At 44.0% G+C, this 16,823-nt stretch overlaps 1 protein-coding gene across 7 annotated transcripts in view; it reads left to right on the top strand.

Annotated features, from left to right (window-relative positions):
• KTN1 (kinectin 1) overlaps positions 1–16,823 on the top strand; it is a 342,484-nt gene that overhangs the window by 234,189 nt on the left and 91,472 nt on the right. For 4 of the 7 annotated variants that reach the window (XM_029598255.1, XM_029598256.1, XM_029598252.1 and 1 more), the window contains exons 29-33: positions 181–271; positions 10,292–10,369; positions 10,771–10,808; positions 11,619–11,709; positions 14,087–14,173. In XM_029598255.1, coding sequence (XP_029454115.1) covers positions 181–271; positions 10,292–10,369; positions 10,771–10,808; positions 11,619–11,709; positions 14,087–14,173 — 385 coding nt within the window. The remainder of the gene's footprint in view (positions 1–180; positions 272–10,291; positions 10,370–10,770; positions 10,809–11,618; positions 11,710–14,086; positions 14,174–16,823) is intronic. The other 3 variants (XM_029598257.1, XM_029598254.1, XM_029598258.1) reach the window with 1 other exon arrangement.

Raw genomic sequence — 16,823 nt, 5'->3', positions numbered from 1 at the left:
GCCACTTTTGAATCTTGACCCTTGGGATATGTAAGCTGTTGCCGCAGCATTGTGCTGCTCAGTTCTGCCTCCTTTTCAGGCTATCATTTCTCCTTGCTTTCATGTCTTTAATTAATTGATTATATATATATATATATATATATATATATATATATATTTTTTTTTTTTTTTTTTTTACAGAGCAAAGGTGCAAGGAGAAGAATTGAAGGCAGTGGCAGCAAAACTGGAGGAAAAGGAACATGCTATAAATTACAAAGAGGGCTGTATTAAGGCAAGTGAGGACTTGGGGCAAGTTGTTCATCAAGTTCATTATTTATTTTTTATTCTTTGTTCTTGGACTTGTAATTTTATATTATGATTGTACTCTTGTTCATCGCCTAGTCCTTTTAGTGTTAGGTGATTCATAAATAATAAATGTAAATTTTGAATTGGGGGCCCTCTGTATAGTGATGTGCAAAAACATAAATAAACTGATTATGTATATTTCTGAAATGTTTCTTGCACAAATTTGCACCATAGTGCAGCAAAAACTTATTCATAAACCGATTAAAAAAAAAAAAAAAAAAAGCAATACTGCTATGACACTTGCAATATTTTTGATGCATATACTATCTTAGTTTCAAAGATATATATATATATAAAGGGGGAATTATTCGTTTTCTTTCCAAAGGTTCTTCCTCTTTTTGCCTGTGACATAAAAAAAACAAACTAATACTAAATAAATTTATTACAAGGTAGTGGATATTTATATATTTTCAAATCACTTACTTGTGCCTGCCATATTTCCCCGGGCCTCCGGAGGAGGTGGAATTGTTCACCCGGTTCACAGTTTTAAAATCCCACCGTTTTCATGCCATGGGAGCATACTTGTATTGCTTGTGGTGATTCAGGGAGCCGGCTCTCCCACGAGGGTCTCTGTTCCCGGTGTCTTCCCGGGGGTGAGGGACCCTCGTGGAAGACTGTCAGCCAGAACCTCCCGAATTCATAGCGCCTCAGAAGCGCCAGCAGCCAAACGTTTTCGCTCAAGCTCCCTCGAGGGCTCAGCGGCGGCCATCTTGAATGCATCGGAATCTGATGCAGAGCAATACTGGGAAGAAGGGGAGGATCCTTCTCTCTCCCCACCGGAGTTAAGCCCCGAGAAACAGCGCAATTTGACTTCTAATGCTGCTCCTTCCTCAAATTCAGCTCCTGAGGGAATTTTAAAAAAACAACCCCCTTTTTCAACTCAGTTCGTTCTATTAATGCATAAAGCCTACCTGGAGGCTGAAGCAGCTCTGTCTAATACAGGGGCAGTTCCTGTCAATCCTGTACCCTCTACTTCGGGCTTGGGAATTTCAGGATCAGCGGTCCCTATTACTGCTGCAGGCTCTGGGATTCCCAAATCCTCAGCTCCTGTAGGTCTTTCCCTGACAGACCTTGCAAACGCGGATGTTAATAGGGATATAGATTCTACTACCCCAATGGAAGGAGATGTTCTGCAGGTGCTCCAGTTATTCAGTAAAGAAGAATTGGATCCTCCGATTCCACATGTACTAGGTGAGTTGGAAATTCCTTTACCATCTCAGATTTCAGACCCTTCTCAGGGGGATTTGGTTTTGTCCGGTCTACGTTCCCCTCCCCAAACTTTTCCTTTTCATCCGAAACTTTTTCAAATAGTTTCTAAAGAATGGGATTCTCCAGAAGCAACCTTAATGGCTAGTAGAGCCATGGATAAGTTCTATCCTTTACCCTTGGAATCTTTGGATTTGCTTAAAATTCCTCAGGTTGACTCTGCGGTTACAGCCGTAGTCAAACATACTACAATTCCCGTTACGGGAGGAAGGGCCCTGAAGGATCTTCAGGACAGAAAATTGGAGATTTTACTTAAACGCATTTTTGAAGTTTTGGCTTTGGGGGTAAGGGCTGCAGTTTGCAGCAGCTTTATGCAGAGGGCCATCTTACGATGGGTTCAACAGTTGCTCATGTCTCAGGAACAGGGCCGGCGGAAGCACTAGGCGAACTAGGCGATCGCCTAGGGCGCTGAGCATTAGGGGGCGCCGAGCCGCTGATGGCCAATGGCCGCCGGTGGACGTCATCCCAATGGCAGATACACACAGCAAGAAGATCGCAGGGCCGTGGTACAGTCGCGTCTAAACATGCTGGTGCCCGCGCGGCCCCAGAAGAAAAATGTTGCCGGAGCCGCGCGGGCAGGAGGAGGAGAAGCAAGGAGGAGGAGCATCAGCCAATGCAGGAACTTCTCCTCCTTCCTGCCCGCGCGACCCCGGAAGAAAAATGTTGCCGGAGCCGCGCGGGCAGGAAGGAGGAGGAGCATCAGCCAATGCAGGAACTTCTCCTCCTTCCTGCCCGCGCGACCCCGGAAGAAAAATGTTGCCGGAGCAGCGCGGGCAGGAAGGAGGAGGAGCATCAGCCAATGCAGGAACTTCTCCTCCTTCCTGCCCGCGCGGCCCCGGAAGAAAAATGTTGCCGGAGCCGCGCGGGCAGGAAAGAGGAGGAGCATCAGCCGCGTGCCGGAAGGAGGAGGAGCATCTGCCACGTTCAGAAGAGGATCAGCGCGGCTCGAGAAGACCGGGGCCGCTGCAGAGCCCATCCTGCAGTGGCCCGTGAAGAGGAGGCCCAGAGGTGAGAGAGAGACTGAGGGTTTGTACAGTGTGTATGTGTGCGTGTATGAGATGAGTTGAGAGACTGTGTGTGTGTGTGGGAGTGAAGACCTGAATGTTTGCAGAGACAGCATGGGAGAGCCTTTGTGTGTGTGAGAGACAGCATGTGGTAGTGAGAGCCTGTGCTTGAGCAAGACAGCATGTGGGAGTGAGAGAGAGCCTGTGTGTGTGTGTGTCAGCATGTGACAGTGAGAGCCCGTGTGTAGGAATGATTGTATGAGAGAGAGCATGTGACAGTGAGAGCCTGTGCTTGAGCAGGACAGCATGTGGGAGTGAGAGAGAGCCTGTGTGTGTGTCAGCATGTGACAGTGAGAGCCTGTGTGTAGGAATGATTGTATGAGAGAGAGCATGTGACAGTGAGAGCCTGTGCTTGAGCAGGACAGCATGTGGGAGTGAGAGAGAGCCTGTGTGTGAGTCAGCATGTGACAGTGAGAGCCTGTGTGTAGGAATGATTGTATGAGAGAGAGCATGTGACAGTGAGAACCTGTGCTTGAGCAAGACAGCATGTGGGAGTGAGAGTTAGACAGCATGTGCAAGAGAGAGACTGTGTATAAATGATTGTATGAGGGACAGCATGTGAGAATGAGTGCCTGTGTATGTGAGAGAGAGAAAGCATGTGAGAATGAGAACCTGACCATGTGTTTGAGGGAAGCAGACAGATGGAGAGAAAATAAATATGTTATAAAAGGAATTGGCAAAAAAATAAGAAAGGGAAGGTGGAAAAAAAAAAGCCTGTGACCAACCAATTAGAAAACTAAGATCAGACAGCAAATGTAAAAAGAAATAAATTACTTTTTACTGATTGGAACATGTAATCTTTGGGAATGTGCAAGAGTAGCACTTTCTCTATGCGGATCTCACAATGTACGAGATCAACATAGAGGAACTGGAAGCCCATGGGGCCTGCACAGAGGAGGCAGCAGAATGGGCTTCAGTGCCAATAGCAGCAACCAGCACCTCCGCAATAGCCATACAGCGGCAGTGACAGTGGCAGCAGAAGAATGAGAGAGGCTCTGAGGTTGCTGGCAAAAGAAAGAGAGGGGGTCTCTGCCTTTAGTGTGTGCATGTGTATGAATGGGAGTCTGCCTGGGGGTGTATGTGTGTGAATGCATGGGTGCCTGCCTGAGGGTGTGTCTGTGAATGAGAATGTATGGGTGTCTTCCTGGGGTTTGTATGTGTGAGAATAGGTTCCTGCCTGTTTGTGGTGTATGGGTGTGTGTGAGAATAAATTGGTGCCTGCCTGGGGGTCTGTGTGTGTGAGAATGAATGTGTGCATGCCTGGGGGATGGGGAGGGAGTGGTGTGAAAATGAATGGGAGCCTGCCTGGGGTTCAGTGTGAGAATGACTAGGAGCTTGTCTGTGTGTGTCTGTGTCTGTGTGAGAACGAGTGGGAGCTTGCCTGGGAGTGTGTGTTTGTGTGTATGTGAGGGAGCCAGTGAGAGTGAGAGCATGAGTGTGTATGAGAAAATCCAGGGGAGTAAGAGTTTGTGTGGGGGTGTGTGTGGAGGGGGAGAGAGTGCCTTAGAGCCTGAGTGTGTCAGTGTCTGTGAGAGCGAGAGGTTATGGTTGGGTATAAGAGCATGAATGTGTATGTATGTGACAGTGTATGTGTGAGAGAGAATGGATATGTGAGTATGTGTGAGAGAGAGAGGATAACCTCCTAATCCTCGACAATATCAGGGTGACTGGAAATCAAGAGCTCCCATGTATGGACAGCAGGGATTTTTAAAATCCTTATTAATTTTAATTATTGTGTGTTATTTGATATATGTACTGTTTTGAAATATTTTATTGGTGTTTGGGAAATTGTAAAAAATGTATATGATTTTAATTAATAGAAATTCTATTTATCAGTAGTTTTAAAATATTTTATTAGTATGGTTTTACTATTATAACTGATGCTTTGTTTCTTGATTTTATTTGTTTTATGAGGAATGGTTGTTCTGTTTTTCCATTCCTAATACACAGAGTCTGGCTTCTTGGGGTTTCCATTTCAGTTTTTTCTAATTTGTGCTCCTTTATTTTGTATTCTGTATTTGGTGAGGGTGTGTGACCATGATGAGAGATTCTGCTTGCATATAGTGTCTGTATAGAGATCTATAGCAATTGGGTTTGTTTTGTTTCCTCAGTAGGTGGTGTATTGGTATTCTAGGACCCAGTGTAATATTTACCCTTGTTTTTTCAAAGATAGGGTTATTGTTGTTTGAGTCTTGGTGTTATTACTGTTATGTTATGATGGGATTGCAGTATAGATTTTGGGTGTCTTTTTGCGGTGCTTTGTGTTAGTTCACAATGTGTCTGGCAGTGGAAGGTGTTTGTGCTGCTGTTACTGTGAGGTGACACCAGAATTTGAAAATATCTTTTAGTATGATGAGCTGTAAGGGAAACATCCAAGCTCCATTGTTTGGGGGAATTTCAGTGGATGCACAGAGATACAGAACTGGAGGTGCAGGATTTGTATTGACATTCTGTCCCTTCCTATATATTCCAGACTTCACTCTCATAATCCATATAGAATTAGTTGAATGAGGCTATCAAATAATTTTATAGTAGTTTTACTAGAAGTGTGAAACTGGCCAGCTTTTTAAAATAATGCAGAGGACCCTTTGGACTTTTTTTAACAACACTTTTTTTTATAACCAATTTTAAAGCAGGATCCATGCTATAGAGGTGGGTGTGATGAAGAAATGTCATTTTGGCTCCCCCCCACCCAAAACAAATTCTTCTGTCTAGAGATGCCACTGATTTTCTGTGGCACACAAATGCATTGGCTCCTGGGCGCCGGAGACCCTTGGTGCGCCACTGGGTGCGAGCCATATGGGGCCGCAAGTGGTGGCAAAGAGGAGTGGAGATTTGGCGGGCCGCAAGCAGTGCCCAATCTGCTCGCGACCCAGAAAACCCCAGTCAGCGGGCGTGATTGAGAATGAGGTAGGAGTCGGGACCGAGACAGGGGGGGGGCGCAAGGAAGAAGGCTCGCCTAGGGCGCCAAATCCCCTTGCACCGGCCCTGCTCAGGAACTTTCTCCTGAGGAGACTGATCAGGCGAACCGCATGGAGTCAGCGATTGCCTACACGGCTGACGCATTATACGATCTCCTTAGAACTTCTGCTCACACAATGTACTCGGCAGATTCTACCTCTAAGTCTCAGCTGGGTTCCTTCCCTTTTAAGGGTAAGCTTTTGTTTGGAGAACAGCTAGAGCAACTTATCAAGGACCTTGGAGACAATAAAGTTTATAATCTCCCAGAAGACAAGCCTAAGTCTTCTCGGTTTGCAGGTACCTTCTGGGGACGGTTTCGGGGTCAGCGTCGTTTTCGTGCTGGAAGGGGGACTCCCTTCGTTTCACGACAGACTCCTTCCCGGACTCAAGCATGGACACATTCCTTTTGTGGCAGGCGATCTCAGCGTGGTGGGACCTCGCACACCTTTGCCCCTCCTAAGTCTTCCCAATGTAGGGATGCCAACCCATTCCTTCATCCCAAAGATCGGGGGACGTCTCTCCCAATTTTACGAGGAATGGGTCAAAATCACATCGGATCAGTGGGTCCTAGACATTATAAGTCACGGCAACGCTTTGGATTTTGTTCACCCACTTCGAGGTTTTCTGATATCTCCAGGCGGTTCTCGGGGAAAAACAACAGGTTATTCTCCAGACGTTATCTCGATTGAGAGTGCTGGGGGCCATAGTCCCAGTTCCATCAGCCGAACATCGGACCGGTCGTTACTCCATTTACTTTGTGGTTCCGAAGAAGGAGAATTCCTTTCGTCCGATATTGGACTTGAAAAAGGTCAATCTTCACTTACGAATCCCAAAATTCCGTATGGAGACCTTGAGGTCCGTAATTGCAGCTGTCCACAAGGGAGAGTTTTTGGCTTCTTTGGACTTAGCGGAAGCTTATCTTCACATAGGAATTCAAAAACACCATCAAAAGTTTCTACGGTTCATGGTACTAGGAGAACACTACCAGTTCTGTGCACTTCCTTTTGGCCTAGCGACTGCTCCACGTGTATTCACCAAAGTGATGGTAGTGGTGGCCACGAGTCTACGACGGGAAGGAGTACTGGTGCATCCCTACCTGGACGACTGGTTGATTCGCGCAAAGCCTTTAGTTACAGTGTGAACCGGTATGATGTATGCATACTAATACCGGTATATAAAAAGTTTCAAATAAATAAATAAGTCAGAAGAACTTTGCAAGGCAGCGGTACAATCAGTCTTGCTTCGTCTTCGCTTGCTAGGATGGGTCAACTTTGCCAAAAGTCAACTGATTCCGTCCCAAGTTCTGGAATTTCTGGGAGCACGCTTCGATACAGTGCTCGGAAAGGTTTTTCTACCGCTTGGGCGCATGGAAAAGTTGATGTCCCAGGTAAGAAACCTTTTGATTCTGCCTTTACCAACGGCATGGGATTATTTACAGGTTCTTGGTTCTATGGCATCTACCCTGGCATTGGTTCCGTGGGCTTTTGCTCCTTTACGACCCTTACAGAGAAGGCCCTTCTTTCTCGATGGGACCCCAAGTTTGAGGAGTTTCACATGCCCTTACCATTGCTAGAATCAGCGAGATCCAGCCTCCAATGGTGGTTGGTTCCACATTATTTGCTTCAGGGTATGGACCTGGAAACTCCTCATTGGATTATAGTCACGACAGATGCCAGCCTGACGGGTTGGGGAGCAGTTTGTCAGTCCCGATCGATACAGGGACAATGGTCCCCGTTCCAAGCGACTTGGTCCATCAGTCGCCTAGAAACCAGGGCTGTCAGATCGGCCTTATACCAATTTCTACCGATGGTTCATCACCAAGCGGTCAGGGTACTTTCCGACAACGCAATCACAGTCGCTTACATCAACCGTCAAGGAGGAACCAGGAGCCACCCGGTAGCCTCCGAAGCAGCAAAATTGATGTCTTGGGCGGAACGTCACATATCTTGCATAGCAGCGTTGCATATAGCTGGGGTGGACAATATTCAGGTGGATTTCCTCAGCAGGCAATGGCTAGATCCCGGAGAATGGGAACTCTCCTCCGCAGCGATGCGGCTCATCACTCACCAGTGGGGAGTTCCTCGCCTGGATCTCATGGCAACTCGCCTAAATACCAAAGCAGCTTGGTTTTTCAGCCGCAGAAGAGAACACGGCTCAGAAGGGGTGGATGCTCTGGTTCTTCCATGGCCACAGAACATTCTTCTATATGTGTTTCCTCCATGGCCTTTAGTGGGCAAGATTCTTCGACGCATAGAATATCACCGGGGGCCAGTTATTCTGGTAGCCCCGGAGTGGCCGAGACTGCCGCGGTTTGCGGATCTCATCAACCTAAAGGTGGACGGTCCTCTACGTCTGTCATCTGCCGAAGCTACTACGTCAAGGTCCGGTATTTTTCGATCAGGCGGATCGCTTTTGACTTGTGGCCTGGCTTATGAGAGGAGACAATTAAGGAAGAAGGGATATCCCGAGGCGGTTATTACTACTCTTTTGTGGGCTCTTAAGACGTCTACATCTCTTACCTATATTAGTGTGGAAGGTTTTTGACTCCTGGTGTAGCAGGTTGAAGGTGTCTCAGCGGAAGGCCACCATAGTCCATATTCTCGCCTTCCTTCAGGATGGTTTGAAGAAAGGTTTGGCCTATAGTTCGCTTAGAGTACACGTATCGGCCCTGGGTTGTTTGTGTGGTAAGATTGACGGATCTTCAATTGCTTGTTATCCTGATGTGGTTCGTTTCTTACGAGGAGCTAAACATTTAAACCCGCCAGTATGGGCTGTTTGCCCTTCATGGAACTTGAACTTGGTTTTACGCGGTCTTTGTAATGTTCCCTTCGAACCTCTTAAATGGGCAACTTTAAAGGATTTGACCCTTAAATCGGTTTTTCTGGTGGCTATTTGTTCGGCCAGACGTGTTTCAGAGCTCCAAGCTTTATCTTGTAGGGAGCAGTTTCTGTGTATTTCGGATTCTGACATTTCTGTCCACACGGTGCCTTCCTTTCTTCCAAAGGTAGTCTCTGCTTTCCATATCAATCAGTCTGTGGAGTTACCAGCCTTTTCTGACATGGATAAAAACTCTCCTCAAGGTTGGGAACTGCGGAAGCTAGAAGTCCAAAGGGTACTTCTTCGCTACTTGGACATTACTAATCCTTTTCGGCTATCTGATCAGCTTTTCGTTTTATGGGGTGGTCCGAAGAAAGGTAGTAAGGCTTCCAAGACCACTATTGCTCGGTGGTTGAAAGATGCGATTGCTTCCACGTACATATGTCACGGACGGCTAATGCCAGATGGGCTTAAAGCTCATTCTATACGGTCACAAGCGACGTCGTGGGCGGAAAGCCAATGTGTTTCTCCTCAAGAAATCTGCAGGGCAGCGACTTGGAAATCGTTGCACACTTTTGCTAAACACTATTGTCTAGATGTCCGAGCTTCGGATGACTATTCTTTTGGCAGCAGTGTGCTTCGAGCGGGACTCTCTGGGTCCCACCCCATTTAAGACAGCTTGGGTATATCCCAGCAGTCTGGACTGATCCTGGTACGTACAGGGAAAGGAAAATTAGTTTCTTACCTGATAATTTTCGTTCCTGTAGTACCAAGGATCAGTCCAGACGCCCTCCCAGTGAGTTTTTCAGTTCTTTTAATAGAGTCCGCTCGTCGATATTTCTCTTTCCCTTTTTTTCTTCCAAATAGGTTCCTACAGACGACTTTTCTATAGTTTCTCCAGTCTAGTTGCCTTTTTGTTCCAATGTTCGTTTAAATGTTATCTTCAATCTGTTTGCCTAAGGCAGTTTTTACTTGATCTAGTCATTTGTTATGGAATTTTCTGCTTTGTTGTTAATTATACTGAAGAGGATGCAGGTGGCACACCAGGTAATTAAGAGGGGTGCCTTTTTTCAGTTGTCTCTGACTCCATCTGCTGGAGGTGGGGATAACCCAGCAGTCTGGACTGATCCTTGGTACTACAGGAACGAAAATTATCAGGTAAGAAACTAATTTTCCTTTACGATCAGAAGGTGCCCACGTGTTGGCTATTCCTCTCTCAAATATAAATGTGTTCACTTGTTGCTGTGAGTTGCTGAGAGCAGTGTCCAGTTGCTGGTCTACATCTGAAGATCAAGCATTGGTGATTTTCTGTGGCATACTAGTTAGGAAATTCTGGTCTGAACAATCTATCAAGAAGTGACACTAGCTTTGGGCAAGCAGTTTTGCACAGGCTGTTTACCCAGTGGGTTTTTTTTGGGTTTTTTTTAAGTAAATGCTTTGCTGCAACCCTCAGCTTGGGATTCCCCATTTGTCATGGCTAATTCAATCCTGCTGGTTTTTTTTTTTTTTTGAGAAAGAAAGCTTGCTTACTGTACATGGGGTTGAATTAGCCATGCTTAATACCTGCCCACATCACTGGAGAGTCGACTGCCTAGCTAAAGCTAAGCTCTGCAATCAGCTGAGGGGCTCACAAGGCCACATGTGCATGCTGAGAGTAATCTGTTTGGCACTGTCAGGTGACATCTCCCACCTGTCATGGCTAATTCATCCTGCTGTCTGCAGAGAACCTCGTTTGTGGCAAGCAAATGTGCTTTTCAAAGGGAAACCTTGAATGCCTCTCAATCATAACTGCCAAAAGAAAAATTTAAAATAACATAGGCATTTTTCCCCCTCCACAGGATCTAGAGAAAGAAAATGAACATTTAAAAGTTCACATTCAAGAGTTACAGCAGCTAAATCATCAACAAATAGCAGAGGTATGGAGTCTTCTCTAATAGTTGTAATAACTGAAATCTCTCAGCACAGTGAGCTGTTGATATACCTCTTGGTAGCATACATATTATATGAACTTTTAGAAGTAAATCTGTTTGGAAATATGCTGTGACTAACTATGGATATAAATTGGTCAATGGTTAAGGCTTTCGTCCCATTCCTTTAATAATTCTCCTTCCAGTAGAAAATGCAGGGTTTAAGGCTTTTCTCCCATTTTGTCTCGTTGGGAAAACTATTAATTAAATCAAATCAGGCCCAAAGATAGTCATTCAGTGGAGAAATGGTTTAATTGCTGGTGATTTACATATATAAATTTAAATGGAAAAATTGAAATGTAAATGTTTGTACTAGCCATGTGTTAAACAAGATGCTCTTTTGTATATAGGTGTCTTCGGCCGTACAGTGTGAAGAATTACTCAAAGTGTAAGTGGAAAAGTAGAATACATAACAAAACTAGGCTAGGACACTACTTATAACATCAGTTGTATTCTTTTTTCCATTTTTCAGTCTTCTAGATGTAGCACTTAAGGAGTTAGTTGGAAGTCTGTCATTGTGGGTCAGCAGTGCAAATTAAAAAATATATGCATAATAATGTTTAATTGTAAATGCTAAACCAGCAAAGTTCCAAAGCTAGCTGTATGTTCATCTTTAAATGTAAACTTAAGGTGTACCATGGCCTCTCACTGATCAGAATACAAGCCTATTCTCATGTACCCATGTTGTATTTGCAAAGTGCTTTCCCCATTGCTCAGCACTGGATACTGCAGGAGCCCTTATTTATTATTTATATATTTATAGACATTTGATATTCAGCCTTATGCCAAGAATGACCCCAAGGTGGGTCACAACAAATTTAAATCAATAGCATTTGAAACAGCTTTAAAGCTAAAACAAATCTACAGTTAGAATAGCATTAGGAACCCAGTGGTTTTATTGTACCTACTCTGGACTAGAAGTGTGGTTCATAAATCTGTAGTGCTTGCGTGCACTGTAAACTGAATTGTTCCATTATTAGAAGGGATGGTGTTGCCTGCCTTGCATAGAGTTGACTTTAAAGGTGAGAGTGTTACCCTGCTAGAAGCCTAAAAATTGTAGAATCTAGGCCCACGAAGTACAAACAAACTTGACAGGTATCTGTGATCTGCAGTGTGACTTGAAAGGAGAAGCAGGGGGTTATGTCACCAGCTATAAACATTGAGATACTAAATTTCTGCAAATCTTATGCTGCTTCAGAGTTGCCGAGAAAGAAATACAAATTAACCTTCTGCAGAATGAGTTAGAATCCACCAGAGCTGCTGTTGAGCAACAGAGGAACAAAAACAATGTAAGTACATTTTCTAGTAAGAAAATATTCCTTTAACAACTTTTGCGACTTCAGCACAGTTCTTCGGAGCTAGAAATTAAATTTACTCTGCAACCAAGGTAAGATAGGAATATGTATGTGGAATGGGCCATACAATGTTTGAGAGGCCTTTTCTTTGTATTCCTATACATTTCTGGAATGAAAATGCAGTAAAGTGTAAGCTTCCTTGCACAGGAGAATGTGGTTCATGTCCTCTGTTCTGTTTACTGGTAGTGCAGTGGTAGGATGACTAGAGGCATTTCCTTAAATTAATTTATAGGGGAAAGATGTATGCCAGAAAGATGCAGAGGTGTGTAAAGATCTTTAGCAAGTAATGTGATTATTTTTCCCTTGAATGATACTGCTGCTGATTAGTGTTTCCTAATGCGCAAGTGGCATAAACATTGTTTCATAAGCTGGTGACACTTGTAAATCAAATGCAGAAATCAAAGAGAAAGTGGGAGAGCTTTAATACAGTGGCTCCCAAATCTGTATTTCAGGCTAACCAAAAATATACAGTACAAGTATACATCATGAATAATTGTGGGTATCTTGAAAGAAAGTGCTGAGCTGTTGGAGAAGGGGGATTCTGAAGGACCAGATTTGTGACCCCCCTCTGTCATTGAAACTTCAGTAAGAAGATCCCTCTGACTTGAGAGCACCCTAAAAGAGCAGTTAGGCATTGATTAATTGAATGCTTTCTCAGAATGATCATGAGACACATTCTCTAAACATTGAAAAGGATTTCATTCCTCCTTGAATATTTGTAATCTAGTTTTAGCACTGTGCTTTGTAAGTCATGTCATATAAACATCTGATGCATTGTGACACCACATGGTTATGTGCTCTTTAAGAACCTTCAGGGATAAAGGAAAATGATTTGCCGTCCCTGGCTGAAAATGTTCTTTTCTTCCCCTATGTGACAAAAACTGACTTTTTTTGTGTGAATTTTACACAATTGGGAACCACAGCAGAAACATTAAAATGTGAAATATTTAATTTAGGTCTGTGTTCACTTTCAGTATTTGAGGGTTGCAAACGGATCATGTTTTCATGATATCCCTAATGAATATGCTTGAGAGAGATTTGTATGCACGCAGCCTCAAATGTATATAAATCGGTCTCATGCATATTCATTAGGAGTATCCAGAAAATCTGATCCGTTTGTAGCTCTCAAACTGAATACCATTGCTTTATGTTGCAATGATAAGAGATCCAGGAAAAGAATGCTGGAAAACAAAACCTTGACGAGACATTTTGGAAGTGTATTGTGTGAAGATCTTCAGCTTCTAAAACTGCAGACCTCCAAAGCAAATTAGTACTTGAAAACCTGAGTGCTTATGAACCTGTCCACAGGCTGAAATGTGAGATCGTAAACAAAACCTGGAGCACTGGTCTCTGAGATCAGACAGTCAAATTTGTCCACCCTTATGTGAAATAGACAATAGTGTTTGATTTCAGAATGATCAGTCTTGTTTTTTGGCACAGTGACTAAAACACATCTATGAAACTGGCATTTCATCTGCACTTGCCGATTTACTTATAGCTTGCTCCAAGGTTTTGACAATACTTCCAGGCCCTAGAGGAGCAGCACTTTTGCCATCGGGTCTGGTTGAAGCTGTGCCTCAAATGTCAGAATTGCAAATCCTTATTCCACAGTCTGGTGAAGCATGTTCGGTAACCTTGCCAAGAAAGAATTCTTGTAGGAGCATGGCAAAGTTACTCCATTCCCAGGGAGGTCTGAAATATGTTCATTGCCTTTCCTGAAAACATCCAAACTTTGAGTAAAAATAAGGACAGGGGTTTAATTCTAATCCATGCCATAACTCGCACTTTTTTTAATAATGTAAACCAAGCCTGTACGTTTTCTATATATTGCTCAATTTCTGGAGTGTTATAAATCAGTGTGTCTGAATTTCTCTTTGTAACTTGGGGATTAGTGTGTGTGTTTCTTGCTCTTTGAATACTTTTTTTCCTTCTGTTAGTCTGCTGGATGGCTAGTAAAGTAGTAATAACTGGTAGGCCAATTCTTGGTGAATTTATTTACTGAATGGGAAAAATTGGCATTCTTCTTCCCCCCTCTCCTTTACATGTAGAATCCTAATTTACTATGAAAGTTCCTATGGTCACAAAAATTTCCCTTGCTGAATAGGGCCTCTAAACACCATCCTTCTTTCCTGACAAGATTATTGGTTTTGCACCAGAACCCATTTATCTATTCAGTAAGATCACTTTGCAGTAAGCTGCATTTAAATGCAAATTTACTGAATGTGTACATGCAAATTGATTTCTGAAAATAAACCACAGAAAAGTTGAACTTTTGGCTGAACTGAAACCAATTCTTTCTAAAAATGATTAGGACCTCCGAGAGAAAAACTGGAAAGCCATGGAAGCATTAGCATCAACTGAAAAAATGCTGCAAGAGAAAGTGAACAAGACTGCCAAGGTTGTAATGCGAAATATTGAAAACAGTGCATTGAACCGGAATGAGATCTGCAGCTATCTTATAAAGTCAATCCAAGCATTTAACGTTTACTGCAATTTCCGTGCAAACTGCTCTCTGATCATCCATATACCTCTTGCTGTCTAAGGCCTTTCATGAACATATTTTTCATAGCTTTTTCCTTTTCATTTGTGAGTATGCTGATTTGCATGGCTGCTTCATCTTTTCACTTCATTGCCACCTCTGCTAGTGATTATTTAAGACTAGTGGCTTAATTTATTATATTTTTCTTTCAAATCATTCTGTGCAGCAATATTTTGAAAATGTATTACTTTCTTGGCCTGGTTCATTGACACATTGCTCCCTATGCTTTTATGATTTGTATTTAAAAAATAAAAATAAATAAATTACAGCTCATTTAACGATGCACTTCATCCTAGCCAACTCTGCTTGGTTGAAATGCTGCCTGCTGGTGTACAGTGCTAAGAGTGCAATATTCTACAGTTTCAGAAGCAGAACTTTTAAACATAACTTGAATATACTGTCTTCCTTTGCACTCAGGCAGACCGATCCACACCAGTGGGTTATGCACGCCTACCATCAGATGAAGACTGAGTAAACCTGACTCGCTGATGATACTGACATATAGCTCTTCCTTGACATCAGCCTGCCAGTATTCTCGGTGTCCAGCCGATGATGGACATCTTTCTTGTGAGGATTGCTTGTGGTTTAAAAAAAAAAATAAAAACAGAAGACCAGGAGATTCAGACGCACCGCTTGACTTCCTGAGGTGAAACCTGTTTGGTCCCTCCCTTAGTTGAGCGCTTTGTCTGGAAGCCTAACCAGGCGTAGTCCCTTTTTTTTTTTTTTTTTTTAAAGACGAGGGAGTACTCAGTGATGAAGGCTTGTGCCCTCTCCCCCTCTGTAGCCGGTAACCCGATCGAGCTCTCAGCCAGGGAGGACTGAGCTCAGTTTAAAGAAAAAAGAGAGGGAAGTTCTAGGCTACCTCCACCCCCCCCTTTTTTTTTTCCTTACCGGATCCTCCTTCCCTCAGTGTTTTCCTCTGCGTCTCTTACCCCCTTTTCCCGTGTACTTCTCTGGGGAAGTTAGTATAGAATGGAGGTAGCTCAGGCTTGGTTCAGTCAGCTATGTGGTAGGCCATGGTGACTGTTTCTTTTCCTGTGTGCATTTTTGACGTGCAGCGGTGTCCTGATGTGGGCACATACATGTGTGATACTTGTGCAAGTAAGGCTGCGGCCTAGATTCAAGCACGTATTTGTGCGGGTACACCTGAGCACATTTGGGGTGCATGCAGGAAGTTTCCTAGAGCAGAGTGCAGGAAAACTGACGCTGGGAACAAAAAAGTCTATGCGCCTTGCTGTCTGTCAGGCTTGCCATATAAAGACAATCCAGCTATTGTGCTCTCTACGCCTGTGTCAGCGCTCTTTGGATGCGCAAGGCGATTTGCTTCTACAGATTTTGCTGATGTTGGGATAGCCTCTTGGCCTATGGTGGCTCTGAGGGCAGTGGGGCGGAGGCAACACAGTGAACAGTTCCCGCCCCCCTTTTCCCCGATTGCATAGGCATCCCTGAGAGAGGGGTCAGAGAGCGCCAGGTTTGGGACTATGGATCCATCCTCCTCCTGGGTGGAATTTTTCCAAGGCCTGCAGGCTTTTCTGCAGGGGTGTCCAGCAGATTCGAAGCTACCTACTAAGAAGGGATCGCATGCTTGGATCTCCCACTTGTCAACCACTGTGGGCAAACAGATGCTATCCCTGGAGATGTCCAAGGGGATGTGGATCATGATACATCAAGATGACTCCGATGGGGACTTGTTTCCCTCCCCTCTAGGAGAAGGAGAAATTAGACTGATTTGGAACTACATTAGACTCCATTCCATTTTGTTTTTTTCACAAAGATGAGTTGCCAAATCTGATTCAGACCCTGAAGATGCTCAGTGTAGATGTGGGTGGTGCTGTGGGCTTACAAAATAAAGATCCTATATTGGTCACTTTACGCAAAACATCCTGTTTCTTTTCCCTCCTGATCCAATTCAAGGGCTAATTGACCTTGAGTGGAATGCTCCTGAAGCAAGTTTTCAAGGCGGGTGCATTTTAGCAGGTTTGTACACCATAGATCCGAAGGCAAGGAAACAATTGTAATTCCCAAAGTGAATCACCATCCCAATAGAAGGAAGGGCAGCTCTTAAAAAAAAAAAAATACTCTGGATAGGAGGATTGAGGCTATTCTTAACCAGGCCTTTACTGCTGCCTGGCGGTTCAGGCTGGTTTCTTTCTCTCAAGAGACGCAAGGAGCGGGGTCCGATGGCGAATTGGTGATGGAACTGGGAGCCGCATACTTAGCCGAAGCGGGCTGTGACTTTGTATTGAAGGCTTCTATGATAGTAGCTAGGCACCAGTTGTAGCTGCAAAATTGGTTGGCAGATACTATTTTCAAGTCCATTTTCATAAGGTCACCATTTAAGGCTTCTCTTTTATTCGAAAGTGAGTTGGAGAAGATGGCAAATATCTAAGGCGAATACAAGATTCCTCAGTTGCTGGAGGACAAGAAGGCTGCGTCATTTCCTTTTGGGTGAAGGGCCACTCCAGGGATTCCAGTCTGTTTTGTCCTTTCAGAGGAGCAACTACTTTAT

The sequence above is a fragment of the Rhinatrema bivittatum genome, chromosome 4, assembly GCF_901001135.1.
Source record: "Rhinatrema bivittatum chromosome 4, aRhiBiv1.1, whole genome shotgun sequence".
NCBI lineage: Eukaryota > Metazoa > Chordata > Amphibia > Gymnophiona > Rhinatrematidae > Rhinatrema > Rhinatrema bivittatum.
This window is presented reverse-complemented; position numbering and strand designations above follow the sequence as displayed.